General features: G+C 32.6%; 1 protein-coding gene across 5 annotated transcripts; it reads right to left on the bottom strand.

Annotated features, from left to right (window-relative positions):
• Positions 1 to 774: 774 nt before the first annotated feature.
• On the bottom strand, positions 775 to 13,204 carry LOC114721152 (glutathione S-transferase zeta class). 5 transcript variants are annotated; one of them, XM_028906973.1, is made up of 11 exons: positions 13,066 to 13,204; positions 12,874 to 12,964; positions 4,559 to 4,615; positions 4,288 to 4,373; positions 4,111 to 4,182; positions 3,292 to 3,345; positions 3,104 to 3,179; positions 2,817 to 2,878; positions 2,283 to 2,339; positions 1,151 to 1,308; positions 775 to 1,002 (listed from the first exon to the last, which is right to left on the bottom strand). In XM_028906973.1, exons 1-10 carry the CDS (start codon positions 13,066 to 13,068, stop codon positions 1,201 to 1,203), a joined length of 666 nt encoding a protein of 221 aa, XP_028762806.1. In that variant the 5' UTR covers positions 13,069 to 13,204; the 3' UTR covers positions 775 to 1,002; positions 1,151 to 1,200. The 5 variants fall into 5 exon arrangements, with proteins under 5 accessions (XP_028762806.1, XP_028762807.1, XP_028762805.1 ...); XM_028906974.1 differs by lacking the exon at positions 12,874 to 12,964 and adding an exon at positions 4,751 to 4,841; XM_028906972.1 differs by lacking the exons at positions 2,817 to 2,878; positions 3,104 to 3,179; positions 3,292 to 3,345; ... (1 more) ...; positions 4,288 to 4,373; positions 4,559 to 4,615 and adding exons at positions 10,922 to 10,983; positions 11,222 to 11,297; positions 11,412 to 11,465; ... (1 more) ...; positions 12,408 to 12,493; positions 12,688 to 12,744 and having other exon boundaries at positions 797 to 1,002; positions 13,066 to 13,198.
• Positions 13,205 to 15,748: the final 2,544 nt, after the last annotated feature.

The following is a 15,748-nucleotide window of genomic DNA, read 5'->3' as shown; positions in this document are numbered from 1 at the left end:
TTGTAGATAACAAAAAATCAGTTAAAATTAGTTAAAAGTAATAAATAAATTAGAAACATACTTTTATTTTTTAAATATGCTCCTAGAACTATACTTTTATTTTTTTTCATGTTTCACTTTATATTTAAAATATTTTTTATGATTTCTCTAAAGTTTTAAAATCTAATTCACTCATTAAATTTGACTTTTTCATATTAAATTATTTTAATTTCATTGTATTATGTGAAATTATTTTTTTAATCATGTTTCATTATTTATCAAAACTCATATCTATTTTGGTCATTTTATAATCAAACTTATTTTTTATCAACTATAATCTAAATAACTTTTTATCAATCTCACTTGTGCAAACTAGTTTTTCTGAACTCCAATCCAAATACAATTCAACTTATCCAATTTAGCTTTTACCCAACTTCACTTTTCTAAAAGTTACTTTTTTAATAAGCTACTTTTTCAATCGCTGATCCAAATGAACTCTTAGTAACCCATCCAACTTTAAAATATTACGCAAGGGACATTTTCAATTCTCGAAAAGAGTATTAAGTTTAAATTCATGTTGGTTTCAACTTTCGTTTCAAAATAGTCATTATAAACTCCCAAAAATCAAACCCAGCTCCTTTTTTAAAATAAAAAGAAAAACACAAGCCAAAGTGGCTAGGTGAAGAAAACAATTCGAAAGGCACCTGTTTTGACTGCTTTGAGTTATCAATGATGAACCAATTTATGCAAAATCACATATTTATACTCCTCAATATTTACTTGCTATTAATTTTTAACATCCTCACGCATCACATGAGAAGCATAAATCTAATTTTAAAATATCTGCTAACAAGATGTTACGTACAAGGAGTACGCGTAAAAGAGCTTATTGAAAACAAACAAAACAAAATTGTACATAATCAAATTACAACCTTATTGCCACAAGGGTATATTACGTGGTTGTAGAAGATTTAACCAGAAGCTAAACCCAACGATCCTCCAGCAATTCCAAGAACTCTATTTCTGTGATCAATAAAACGATAAACATTGAAAAAAATGTTATAATATGCACAACATAATGAATGCAAGCATAGTCAATGTAAATAGACACTTGGCTTCAAGAAACGCACAATAATAGGACGTATAATATGCATGGGTCATTCATTATTACCTCAAGTGATTCAGGGATCACCACTTAATGCTTTCACATTATAGGTTCAACTAGGTTCCTCGGGAGGGAGAATCCGGCTGGTTCTCCGGTGAAGCATCTTGGATTGCCGGGACCTCATCGTAAGATTCCCTCAATCTTGCTAGAAGGGGAAACTCTGTCTGCATGCATGATAATGTCTTAGCTGATGAATTTAATCCTTGCGGTTCAATGTATAATTGAAGATTATGGAAACAACAGAAGAGTAACAGTTCACCGTTTTTCCATAGGGTTACTCATAAAGGAAAACTAAAGCTTATAAGGGTTAACTACTATAAAAAGATCAATTAAACAGGTGAAAAAGAAAATGTGGGAAAAAATGAATTGGCTATTACAAATCGCAAGCTAATAACAAAGAAAAGGCTTTAATCTGGACCGTACTCATAACCCTTCATCACCTCCTTGTATTCTTGATCAAATGGCCTATGACTAATTAAATATAGGGATAAGGTGCTTAAATATTCCAAAAGCATACATGAAGGAGCATCCAACACCTGAAAGTTTTTTTTACTCTTATATGTCCTGAAAATTTATTTTCGTAGCAAAAATACTCAGGCCGCTATCTACTGTTAAGTTTGACTATTAAATTATATGGTTTGACCTGTGACTTTAATGGTCAAACTTAATTATGGATAATGGTTGAGAGCAAAAATACTACAAAACAAACTTTCAGGGCATATAAGAGCAAAAAAACAAAATTCTAGATGCTGGATGCTCCTTTGTGGATACTTTCGGAGTATTTTAGTACCTTATCCCTTAAATATTTAGAACATTGGTTACATTAAACACTTATGAATGATCAGCAAGTGGCAAAAGGCTTGTAAGTCACCAGAGTTAAGCGAGAAACTAACAATGAGATCTGAGGGGACACTAGATAAGGACTGGTCTCACTCATCCAAAAACCACTCCACCAGAATCTAAAGCTATGGATTAAAACACCCTTTACGTTAAATTTTAAGAATGGTGACAAGGAAGATCACACCCTCGACCACTAAATCAAAGAGGCAGAATTATTGCAGAGTAATACGATTCAGATACTTCGATACCACCATACTAGTCTTGGCCAAAACGAGGGTATAAAGATACAGAACATTACCATATCAACATTGAACCTTCTCGCAGCAACTAATTGAGGTGCTAAAAACAAATCTGCCTGTAAATGAGAGTCAATTTGTAGATTAGTCAAGCAACATAAAGTCAAAAGTCAAACTCAACAGATATAAACCTACTCCACATGGCTCTAGCTAATCTTGTTATCATTTGCAATCACTGATTTGGGAATGAAATAGACCAGACCAGAAGACAGAATTACACAGCATATTATATTTTGTTGCGAGAAGGATGAAAGGTGCTATCTTTACCCAATTTTTGCATATTGGAACTAGGCAAGGGAGTTATGAGGTTCTTATTATATTATGGACAAATTTCCAGAGAAGAAAAAATTCCGTTTGGAACTATATCAAGGGTTTAATTTAGGCTGTCCATGGTGATTCACTGTGCTGAAGAAATAATGACAATCAACTTAACTTTAACCATGCTCAATTAAATTATATTTTTAGAGTAAGTCCAAATTGCATAGATTATCATATTAATGTCAAGATGTGAAAATAAATAGGGCAGAGATGCATACCAGGAAAATTTCATCTCCAGTAGCATATCTTCCTGTCTGGCCTGTCAATAGTTTTTCAATAGCTGAAACGCATTTAAATGAAATTAAGTAAGCCTAAAACCATGTTAAGCCAGGAATTATGTTCCTGGACAAACCAAATAACTATATTTCTGTTAAAAGGGGTAAAATGCAAATCCAACGTTAAAATAAATTCCTTGAACCGACATTCTCAACAATTAGCATGACCTATTAGCAGGCAGGAAAGAGTTAAATGCTTAATATAACAGAAATTCCATTCTGAAACTTACCAGTTAAACCTTTTCGTATAGCGCTTTGGACCCAAGGAAGCTTTTCATCAGGGCTAACTTTTTCGCCAATATAGCTCTGGTAATAAGAAAAGCAGGATAATTGTAAACATGCAACATGATTCTAGCATCCGGAAAAGGTTGCAAATTGAATCATGAACTCATAAGAAAAGAATATCGCTTAACCATACCAATACAGTCATGTTTTGCAAGGGCTGTATACTGGAGGAAACAATATGCGTAACCTATGGATCACAGCATTAGAAGAGAACATGTATCAGGGCCTATATCGTAGCTTTGGACTCAACTCCACACCACCCCCGGGGGGGGGGGTGGGGGCGAACTCCTCTTTATTCTTTTTGATGGAGAGGAGAATCAAAAGACTGAAACAACAGAATTACAGAAAAGGAGAAAGTGATACAACTTAAACATTGGAGAAAAACACAATCATCCAGTGAAGATGTAATTTACAGATCCATTTGCAAACACAAACTAGGCTTTAATCCATTTGCAAACAACCACCATGTGCTTGGAAACCTGGATAATAGACCCCTGTATTATAGCTAGCTTGAGAGCTGACCCCTCCTTATTCTTCTGCAAACTCCCATTGACGAATTTTCTAATCCAAATCCACAATTTCAACAAATAAGCCATGGTTTATTTTGTTTTTAAATCCAAATAATTGCATTTGCCATTGGGGACGTAGATGCCTTCTTCCCCTAACTGTGTGGTCATAATTTCGTTCAAAATTTCACAGTTGAGCCCTGAATATTTTGTTTGGAATCTCAAAGCTAAACGCCCTTTAATCTCGAATTTCCATTAGATGATCTGTGGTTTTTTTTTTTTTTTTTGCCCCCCGGGGGGGGGGGGGAATGGAAGAGTATGCTCCCAATTTCGCTATAGTATACAGTAATCTATCATCTGGATTTCATATTACATGGTAAATTTTTAACGATGAGTTGAAGTACGGGGGTACTTGTGAACTTTTTCCAAAATAATGGAATTTATACCTGAAAATTGATCGTTCTTTTCTGTAAATCAGGAGGAAGCAATGGACGCTGAGTAAACTTATCCTCCAGATACTGCATGTGTATTAAATCCATAAAAAAAACACATGATTTAAGAGCTGGAAGAGGTTATAGAAAGAATTTGCAGTTCCGAGCTCCAAAGGAAAAGCAGATAATCACCATAATGATGGCTAAAGAGTCAGAAATCACAAAGTCCCCATCCACGAGGACGGGAACAAAACCAACAGGATTGAGCTTCAGGAAATCTGAAATGCCAGAGCAAAACAGGAAGACAATAAGCAAACTAAACTACAATAAACCCACACACCCATTAATCTGTCAGCTCCCTCAACTCAAATGATTATACACTAATATCACCCCTTTTTTTGTTGCAATTTTTATGATTATCAAGTGACAAATTGGAGCGATGAAACAGAAGGAGGAAACAAACCAGGGTCAGACTGTTCTCCCTTCAGCAAATTGACTGCTTTGTACTCATATTTTATCCCTGAAATCAAAACACACTAAACTAATAAAGGATTCGAGCCAGTGTGATTCATCCACAGAAGACACTTATTTGACGAATTAAACCAAAGCAGAGATAGGAACAGTACAGTCTTGTATGTTTGTCTGTACAAAGTACCTTTCAGGTTGAGAGCTATTCGGACTCGAAAGGCGCATGAGCTTCTCCAAAACGAATACAACTTTAGCTTATTATCACCACTTTGAGTTGCCTAATGACACAACAGAAATCAAAGAAAATCAGCATTCCTGCATTTGTCTCAGGCAGGATTTGACAATGAGGGATTGTTAGTATGGCGAAGCAGAGGATACCATAGTTGATCAGTGTAAGTGAAGAGCCAAGAAAAGAGGAAATCCGATTAGGCCGAAGCTATAGTTTGCTAACTTCACTGGGAAGAAATCAATCACCACCTATATACGAAGTAAAATAAGTCATATTATACTTTTACTGACTATTTAAAATAAGCCAATTCATATTAGTCTCAGATTTAGTTTTAAAATGAAGTAAAAGAATTTTTCCCATTTAATATGAAGTAAATAGTCATCATACAGTCCAAAAAACAATCCCAGCTAAGACACGCAAACTAAGCTCTCTTTTTCTTGGGAAATTACACTGAACATCAATCAATTTTATGATAAAAGACAAACATAAACCAAAGTGAGCAGGTGAAGAAAACAATTGGAAAGCCGCCTGTATTGACTGTCATGAGTTGTCAATTTTAGTTGTGATTCCTATGATGATGATGATGATGCTCAATCGATCAAATCAAATAGAGTTTTAGAGAAGAAGAAGGCTCTCAAAACTCTGCTTCTGATAAATCAATCCAGCTGATTATGCATCTTCAAATGGTAAGAAATTATCATATTAGTTTTTATTTTTAGTAATTTTATTTTTATAATAAATTATTTTTAATAATAACAAGAACAAAGCATTAATTATTTTTCAATTTCTTCCTAATAATAAATTAATTTTTTTATTTTTAATGGTTTTATTTTTAATATTTCTTTTACAATTGTCACATTATACACATATAATATTAAATATGTATTACTTAATAAAATGTAAGTCCTTTTCAATTATTTTACATATAAAGTTGCTTTTCAGCAAATCATCAAATAAGGTTTGTCGAACTGACTTTTTAATAAAATTTAACCCAAATATACATCATATTACACTATCTGACTTCTGTTTGAACTTAAGTTTGTAGAAGTTAGATTAGAAAAAAAAATCACCCCTACCACCGCTAATCCCAGTTTTTCTTTTACTTCTAGCTTTTGCCTTTTGGCTTTTAAATTTTTATCATATTTGAATATAATGAAACTGACTTATCAATATATCATCCAAACAAGTTTTTGTTAAACTGATTTTTGCTGTAAAAACTTATTTAAATATAAATCATACTACACCAATTGATTTCTACCTTAACTTCAATTTGCAAAAATCATATAAAATAAAAGTCACTTTTGTGAGCATTAATCTAAACAACCTGTAAATAAAAACCCTATAAGCAGCTCTATGCCATGATCTAAAGGTTGCTCCTTGATGTTAGTATTTGGGAATTAACCTTGGTTTCTTGTACTTCAATCACAAGCCTGGTGAATCCTTCTTCCTTTAGCCTTTGTGCCTTTTAAGTTCTCCCCATTGATAAATCCTGTTCGTCTGATATCCCTGTGCATATGCTCACAATTTCATGTTGATGATTCTTTCGCGCGCATTGTCAGAGGTGGACAATCTCAAAGTCTGCTTCGATTTGACCGGCGGTGGCCAGTAGAGCCCCCAACAGCGCTTTGGCCCAAACCCTAACTAGATTTTAAGCCCAAAATCTTGATTTGGACTGAAACTCACCGATGCAGCTTTTCCAAAGTGATTAATTTTCTCAACATCTATTCTCCAAAATTAATGGGAGAGCGAAGATACATCCAGTATTTTAGAGTATTTTTTTTAATATATTTAATCTTTTAAAATATATTATAGTGTATCAAGTATTTTGAAGTATTTTTTTAAGTGCGTCCATAACTATGAAGCATTTTTTCTGCATCTGTCACTTTAAATTATTTTTTTATACATCTAGCAGCCTAAAATTTTGTGTGTGTATCCAATACCAAGACAAAAAAAAAGAATTTAGAATGCTAAATGCAACTGTAAAATATTTTAGAAATTTAAATATATCACAAAATATTTTAAAGTACTAAATATATCTGAAAAAATATTTTAGGTACACTTAAAAATAGCTTAATCTGGTGTCTAATTCTTAAGTAGTGTCAAAGAAAGCTATGTTTGGCCGAATAAAATAGTTTTAGTAAAGCCAAGATTTTTTTTAAACGTTGTGTGAAGCAAGTTAACTCTTTTTTTTTTGTTTGGGGGGGGGGGGAGGGCAACGGTCAACTCACATTTATTCAACTTCATAAATGTTACATTTTTTTAAAAAATCAATTTCATGTACAATCCCTCATGCGAACACATCAATGACCCAATTTCAGTGCTCATCACATTCCAAAACTCATCAGATTTAGACTATTTATATCTGATTTGAATGGTTCAAATTTAAAGTCTTTAATTAATAATTTTTAAATAAAGAATTTATTTTTAAAAAAAGATAGTTAGAAGATTATGTTTGTTTTAGATTCTATATATATTAAAATAATTATTTTAAAAAAGATTTAAAAATCAAATACAAACCATCCAAATAAGATATGGACAGTTCATATTTGATGAGTTTAGAATGCTTATTAAAGTGATGAACATTGAAAGTGTATCCGCACATCAATGCAAAACAACTAAAATCATTTCGATCAATTATTATCCCGGTTGATATTGAATCATCGTCCAAAAGGTATTTTATTTGTAGGACTTAGATAAGTGAGTTCTATTTATCTATTATTATAATTTACTAAATGAACTCTTACTCAATATTTAATTACTTTTAAATGATACATAAGTATTTTCATAATTTATTTAAGCAACATAAGCGAGCATTTGTTTTTCCAAAATGAATATAATATTTTTTTAGTGAGTGTTTGGAATACCCCAAAAATGATTTTAAGCATTTTTTTCACAAATTAAAGTATATTTATTTCATATATCGTAAAATTATATTTTCATCCAAACACTTTCTCAATAGGTTTAGGAATATGCTATTTTAATTTCTAATTTTCTTTTTTCTTGTCCTTTTCTTCTCTCTGCTTTGTGACTTTCGACTTGATTATTAATGAGAATTGATCATTTTATTTATAGAAAAAAGCTCTTTTTAACTATTTTATTTCTATTCATATACATATATATACTGAATAGTGTGTGTGCAAAGTTGTCAAACTCACGATTTTAAACAAACTCGTGGTAATGATATAAACTTGGATTATAAACTCATAAGAGTTTAACTGGTATTAAAAGTATATAATCAAATAATTAATATATATAAAAAAATGAGAACAATTTTGTTTAAATATATTTTAAATTTAAATTATTAAAATTATATTCATTAATGTTCATAATTTATCACATCCAACAAAATTTTTTTTATAAAATTCATATATAAAGTCACCAAATATAATCAAATCAAAAAATTTTACATTAGTTTAAGAATAAGTTAATATGATTTTGTAAGTTAAAAACGTAAAAACAGTAAACTCGGTAAATAAACTCGTAAGTTTAACCGAGTTTATAATTATCACGAGTTTAAGAATAAATCGACATGATTTTGTTATTTGAAAACATAAAAACGTTATATTTGGAGAATCAACTCGTGAGTTTGACAATAATAGTATATGTGTGATTGTTATCAATATTGAACCAATTTTTGCAAAATCTTTTGTTTATACTACTCAATTACTAATATTTTTAACGCCTCCACACATGGCGGGCGTAAGTAAAATCCATGCAAAATACATGCGTGTGTTTAGATCCCCAACAAAGACTCCAAATTTGCTTGGGAAATCTTAAAACGTGACTTTTTGAGCAGCACGTTACATGAGAAGTTGAATTTTGGTACTTTAGGAATGAAAGCCTATTCATGCCGTGGCCAGAGAAAAATAAGCCTACTCACATTATTTAGAAGAGAAGATAACTTTGTTAATCAGTTAAATTAATTATTTATAATTAACTAAATTAGTTATTCATAATAAATTAATAATTTTTATCTAAAATATTTTTATTAATCACGTAGTATATGTAATCACCATAATATTTATTTGAAGATAAAATAGATAAATATTAAAAGCAAAATAAATTAACGTTTTATATTTAATATCTTCAATTTTCTCAGTAATATATTAACTATTTTTATAATCTTAATTTTGATATTTATCTTAAAATTATCACATTATATACATTATTTAACAAAATTTATACTTTTTTCCAGTCATTTTACATCTAAAAATATTTTTTTATCAATTATCCAAACAAGTTTTAACTTTTTCAACTGACTTTTATAAATGTCACTCCAAACATAAATCATATCACACTAATAGAATGAAAATCAGTTTTGTCACTACAAATCTAATCACACCCACTATCTACTAACAAGGTGTTTTCATACAAGGGTCAAGGAGTAAATGTAAAAGAACTTGCTCAAAACAAACAAAACAAAATTGTACGTAATCACGTTACAACCTTATTGCCACAAGGGTATACTACGTGGTTGTAGAAGATTTAAGCAGAAGTTAAACCGTACGATCCTCCAGCAATTCCAAGAACTCCATATCTGTGATCAATTAAGGATAAACGTTGAAATTTCTTTTCTTTCTTTCTTTTTTTCAAGTCAATGTAAATAGACTCTTGGCTTCAAGAAACTCACAGAAATAGGAAGTATAATATGCATGGGTCATTCAATTGTACCTCAACTAATTCAGGGATCACCACTCAATGCTTCCACATTATAGGTTGAACTAGGTTCCTCGGGAGGGAGCATCCGGCTGGTTCTCCGGTGAAGCCTCTCGGATTGCCGGGACCTCATCATAAGATTCCCTCAATCTTGCTAGAAGAGGGAACTCTGTCTGCATGCATGATGATGTCTTAGCTGATTATATGATCGAAATTTATGGAAAGAACAGAGGAGACCAAGTCACGTTTTTTGTTCTTTGGTTCCAGGGCTACTCGGAAAGGAAAACTAAAGTATGTAAAGGTTAGTTACTATAAAAAGATCAAATAAACAGATGAAAAAGAAAACGTGGGAAAAATGAATAGGTTATCACAAATTGCGAGCTGATAACATAGAAAAGGCTTTAATCCGGACCGTACTCATAACCCTTCTTCTCCCCCTTTTATTCTTGATTGAATGGCCTATGACAAATTCAACATTTAGAACATTGGCTATATTACAAACTTATAAATGATCAGCAAGTGGCAAAAGGCTTGTAAGTCACCAGAATTAAGCGAGAACCTAACAATGAGATATGAGGTGACACTAGATAAGGACTTATCTCACTCATCCAAAAACCACTCCACCAGAATCTAAAGCTATGGAATAAAACATCCTCTAGGTTAAATTTTAAGAATGGTGATGAGGAAGATCGCACCCTGGACCACTAAATCAAAGAGGCAGAATTATTACAGAGTAATACAACTCAGATACTTCAATACCACCATACCAATCTTGGCCAAAAAGAGGGAATAAATGCAACAGTGTACAGAACATTACCATGTCAACATTGTACCTCGTCGCATTATATAATTGAGGTGCTAAAAACAAATCAGCCTGCAAATGATAGTCAGTTTGTAGATAGTCATGCAACAAAAAAGTCAAAAATTAAACTCAACAGATCTAAAGCTACCCCACATGGCTCTAGCTAATCCTGTTATCATTTGCAATCAGTGATTTGGGAATAAAATATACCAGACCAGAAGACAGAATTACACAGAACATGTTATACCATGTTGCGAAAAGGATGACAAGTGCTATCTTTACCTAAGTTCTGCACCTACTGGAACTAGGCAAGGGAGTTATGACTTTCTTACTATATTATGGACAGGAGCTTCCAGAAAAAAGGCCTCTGTTTGGACTTTGGAACTATATGAAGGATTTAATTTAGGCCGTCCGTGTTAATGATTTTGCTGAAGAAACAATGACAATCAACTTAACTTTATTTATTCTCAATTAAATGGGAAAAGAACTCTAGTTTAGAGTAAGCGCAAATTGCATATAGCAATAATAACAAAGTCTTATTCCACCAGTTGAGATAAACTACATCGATTATACGATGCCGTTATGCTTTATCACCAATCAAATCTATGCAAATTGCATAGATTAACATATTAATATCAAGACATGAAAATAAATAGAGCAGAGATGCACACCAGGAAAATTTCATCTCCAGTAGCATATCTTCCTGTGTGGCCTTTCAATAGTTTTTCTATAGCTGAGACACATTTAAATGAAACTAATTAAGCCTCAAACCATCTTAAGCCAGGAATTACGTTCCTGGACAAGCCAAATACCTATATTGCCGTTACAAGGGGAAAATACAAATGCCCAATGTTACGATAAATTTCCTTGAACCATGACATTTTCAGCAATTAACACGACTATTAGTAGGCAGATAAGACCTAAATGCTTAATATAACAAAAATTCTTTTCTTAACTAAGTAAAAACTCACCAGTGAAGCCTGTTCGTATAACACGTTGGGCCCAAGGAAGCTTTTCATCAGGGCTAACCTTTTCCCCGATATAGTTCTGTTAATAAGAAAAGACAGGATAATTGTATGCATATAAAATGGATTATAGCATCCAGGAAAGGTTGCCAATTGAATTACAAACTCACAAGAAAAGAAAATCGCTTAATCATACCAATACACTCATGTTTTGCAAGGGCTGTATACTGGAGGAAACAATATGCGTAACCTATGGATCACAGCATTAGAAGAGAACATGTATCAGGGCCTATATCGTAGCTTTAGACTCAACTCCACAACCCCCCCCCCCAAAAAAAAAAAAAAACCGTCTGTATTCTTTTTGATGGAGAGGGGAATCAAAAGACTGAAACAACAGAATTACAGAAAAGGAGAAAGTGATACAACTTAAATATCGGAGAAAAACACAATCATCCGGTGAAGATGTAATTTACAGATCAATTTGCAAACACACGCTAGGCTTTAATCCGTTTGCAAACAACCACCATGTGCTTGGAAACCTGGATAATAGACCCCTGTATTATAGCTAGCTTGAGAGCTGACCCCTCCTTATTCTTCTGCAAACTCCCATTGACGAATTTTCTAATCCAAATCCACAATTTCAACAAATAAGCCATGGTTTATTTTGTTTTCAAATCCAAATAATTGCATTTGTCATTGGGGACGTAGATGCCTTCTTCCCCTAACTGTGTGGTCACAATTTCGTTCAAAATTTCACAGTTGAGCCCTGAATATTTTGTTTGGAATCTCAAATTTCCGTCAGATGATCTTTGTGTGTGTGTGTGTGTGTGTTTTTTTTTTTTTTTTTTTTGGGGGGGGGGGGGGGAGGCAAATGGAAGATTATGCTCCCAATTTCGCTATAGTATACAGGAATCTATCATCTGGATTTCATATTACATGGTAGATTTTTAAAGATGAGTTGAAGTACGGGGGTACTTGTGAACTTTTCCCAAAATAATGGAATTTATACCTGAAAATTGATCGTTCTTTTATGTAAATCAGGAGGAAGCAATGGACACTGAGTAAACTTATCGTCCAGATACTGCATGTGTATCAAATCCATTAAAAAAAAAAAAAAACGATTTAGGAGGAATGGAAGAGGTTATAGAAAGAATTTGCACTTCCGAGCTCCAAAGGAAAAGCAGATAATCACCATAATGATGGCTAAAGAGTCAGAAATTACAAAGTCCCCATCCACGAGGACGGGAACAAAACCGACAGGATTGAGCTTCAGGAAATCTGAAATGCCAAAGCAAAACAGTAAGACAACAAAGCAAATTAAATTAAACTACACTAGACCCACCTACCCACTAATCTGTCAACTCCCTGAACTCACAAATGGTTATACTAATATCACCCTTTTTTGGGTTTGTTGCAATTTTTATCATTATCAAGGACCAAATTGGAGCAATGAAACAGAAGGAGAAAAAAACCAGGGTGAGAGTGTTCTCCCTTCAGCAAATCGACTGCTTTGTACTCATATTTTATCCCTGAAATCAAAACACACTAAACTGATAAAGGATCCGAGCAAGTGGGATTTTATCCACACAAGACATTTACTTGATGAATTCAACTAAAGTAGGGACAGGAACAGTCTTGTGCTTGTCTGTACTGAGCACCTTTCAGGTTGAGAGCAATTCGGACTCGAAAGGCGCATGAGCTCCTCCAGTACGAATACAGCTTTAGCTTATTGTCACCACTTTCAGTTGCCTAATGACACAACAGAAATCAAAGAAAATCAGCACTCTCCATATTTTTCTCAAGCAGGATTTGACAGTGAGGGATTGTTAGTATGGGTTAACAGAGGATACCATAGGGATCAGTGAAGTGAAAAGCCAAGACAGGAGGATATGTGATTATCCGATTAGGCCGAATCTACAGTTTGCCAACTGCAATGGGAAGAAATCAATCCCCACCTATATATTTGCGGTGAGGTCCAGCGTGCGAGTCATTTTCTTCTCTGTAATGATAATTAAAAAAAATAGACTGAACGAATTAAATCCCCCAATTATGGATGCATTCTTCTTTGTGACTAAACAAAGCATAAGAAACGAAGAGAAGTGAGTCACGACGGGAGGCTGACATAACCCGGGAGGCGATTGTGGGCTCCAAATTCTGCCTGCTTTTATTGGACCAACGAATTCGAGCCCAGAGATGTCGCAGCCGTGCCGGCCTAGTTCGTTCATGGGGGCCCATGTGAGACTTTATTGACCTTTTGTTTCCTTAAATTGAGTTTCATCACTAACTGGGTTAAGTCTAGCAGAAGGAGTTAGTCCCTCATAATGTGACGAACTAAGGTTTGAATCCCTGCTGGGAGAGGTATCCACATTTAGTGCCCGACAATGCCTCAAATAAGATTGTCTCCAATAGAAGGATACCTATGTTTTAACCAAAAAAATTGAGTTTCATTAGAACAGGTTCCTTGTCATCAGTCAACACAACTCATAGTAACATTACCAGCAGGATTAGGTTTAACAGAAAGAGCTGGTGAACTAAGATTCAAATCTATGTTAGAAGAAGTGTCCACATTTAGTACCTAACAGTATCTTGAATAGGATTGTCTCCAATAGGAGGATGCCTATACATATTATAGCAAAAAAAAAATCATGGTAACATTACTACGTTTCTCGGGTGATATTACCAACCAAAAAAAAAAAGTCCCGATGCTCACAGTTTTTTAATAAAAATTTTCAGGATAAAATTGGACATTAACTCTTTGGTCTTTATTTTATACCCATCTTTAATATAAGAATTTGTTTGAATTTTATTTTGGTTCTACATATAATACCTCAATCCACTTTGTCTCTCATATTTATCCATTTTTTCCTAAAATGGTTCTTATAATAATGATAATCTTAGCCAATACAATTGATTAGTAAGGATATTTTAGAGAAGATAACACATATTTATTACATATAACTAAGGTAACCAATTTTCTTAATCTACTCAAATTAGTCAACTAGCTATTATATTAAGGAGCGTATATAAGTAACATTTTGTGTTTGTCTCTAATAAAAAGATATACTACCTCTAATCCTTAATATAAGATCTCATTTAATTTTATTTTGGTCTTAAATATAAGATCTCAATCTACTTTCTTTCTCATATTTGCGTATTTTTTTAAGATAGTTCTTCTAATAGTAATAATTCTAACCAATATACTTGGTTAGTGAGATTTTTTAAAAAAGACAATACCTATTCATTATAAATAACTGACTTATCTTATTTTCTTGATCTATACAAATTAGTCAACTAGTTATTATATTTAGGATTGGAGGTAATATGTGCATATAAAAAAGTTTAATGCATTTTTCTATTTTTACCACTGATTAATTACATGTCTTTTATTTCTTTTTTTTAATTTTTCCCACTCATTTACCAAAATAAATTTATTTAGTTAGTTAGAAATTTTAACTTGATCCTAAATAAGATACCAATTCACAAATATATAATTACTTTTTCAACAAATAAGCCATGGTTTGTTTTCAAACCCTAATAATTGCATTTGTCATTTGGAACCTAGATGCATTCCCTCCTAACCGTCTGGTCACAATTTCGCTCAAAATTTCACAGTTCAGCCTTGAATATTTTGTTTGGAATCTCAAAGCCAAACACCCTTTAATGAAAAATTTCCATTAGATGATCTTTGAAAGCAGGGGGTGAAAAAAGGCAAATGGAGGAGTATGCTCCCACTTTCGCTATAGTATAAAGGAAGCTATCATTTGGATTTTAATATTACATGGTAAATGTTTAAATATGAGTTGAAATACAAGGGCTACTTGTGAACTTTTTCAAAAAAATATGTGCCGAAGAGAACCAGTTTTAGTATTCATTATAATAATGAGTAATGATCATCATTACAATGAAATTTAAATTATTTAAAATCAATTTTAATGTTATGGATTTAAATTTTTCAACTAATAATTTTTAAATAAAAATTTTTTTAAAAAAAATTTATCATTAAGAGATTATATTTATTTTGGATTATATATATATTAGAAATATTTTTTAAATAAAAATATTAGATACTCCTCCGGTCCTAATTATAAGACCCAATTGACTTATTTGAGGAGATTAAGGAAGTAAGTTAAGTTGGTTATTTATAATAAATAAGTGTTGTCATTCCTAAAATATCCTTGCTAATTAAGTATATTGGTTAAAACTATCATTATTAGAAGGATTATCTTGGAAAAAAATGCATAAATATAAGTAACAAAATGGATTGGGGTCTTATAATTAGGATCAAATAAAAAGTCAAATGGGATCTTATAATAAGACCGGAGGAGTATTAAATTTCTACTATCTACGTTAAATTAAAATGGTTGACACTTGAGTGTCAACTAACGTACAAGTGCGCATTGATTACCTCCAGGGAGCTACAAGTGAAGAAAGCTATGGAGTAGCACTCTTGCTGAAATACTGAGCTTCTTTACGGTGCGATGCTTCTGGACATACCATTCCGATGCAATCCTTTGTTTTGGATCTTTTGTCACC

This window comes from Neltuma alba, unplaced genomic scaffold (assembly GCF_004799145.2).
Source record: "Neltuma alba isolate B1F8T4 unplaced genomic scaffold, ASM479914v2 tig00012012_pilon, whole genome shotgun sequence".
In the NCBI taxonomy this organism is placed as follows: Eukaryota; Viridiplantae; Streptophyta; class Magnoliopsida; order Fabales; family Fabaceae; genus Neltuma; species Neltuma alba.
Note: the sequence above shows the minus strand (reverse complement) of the source record. Positions and strands in the feature narration are given on the sequence as shown.

What these genes read in the sequence shown, in the direction of transcription:
- LOC114721152 (XM_028906970.1), bottom strand. An exon ending in AAAGAACGATCAATTTTCAG is followed by an intron (nt 11,466 to 12,224) that starts GTATAAATTCCA and finishes TGTGATCCATAG; the next exon opens with GTTACGCATATTGTTTCCTC. An exon ending in CTCTGTAATAATTCTGCCTC is followed by an intron (nt 10,098 to 10,162) that starts TTTGATTTAGTG and finishes ACCTAGAGGATG; the next exon opens with TTTTATTCCATAGCTTTAGA.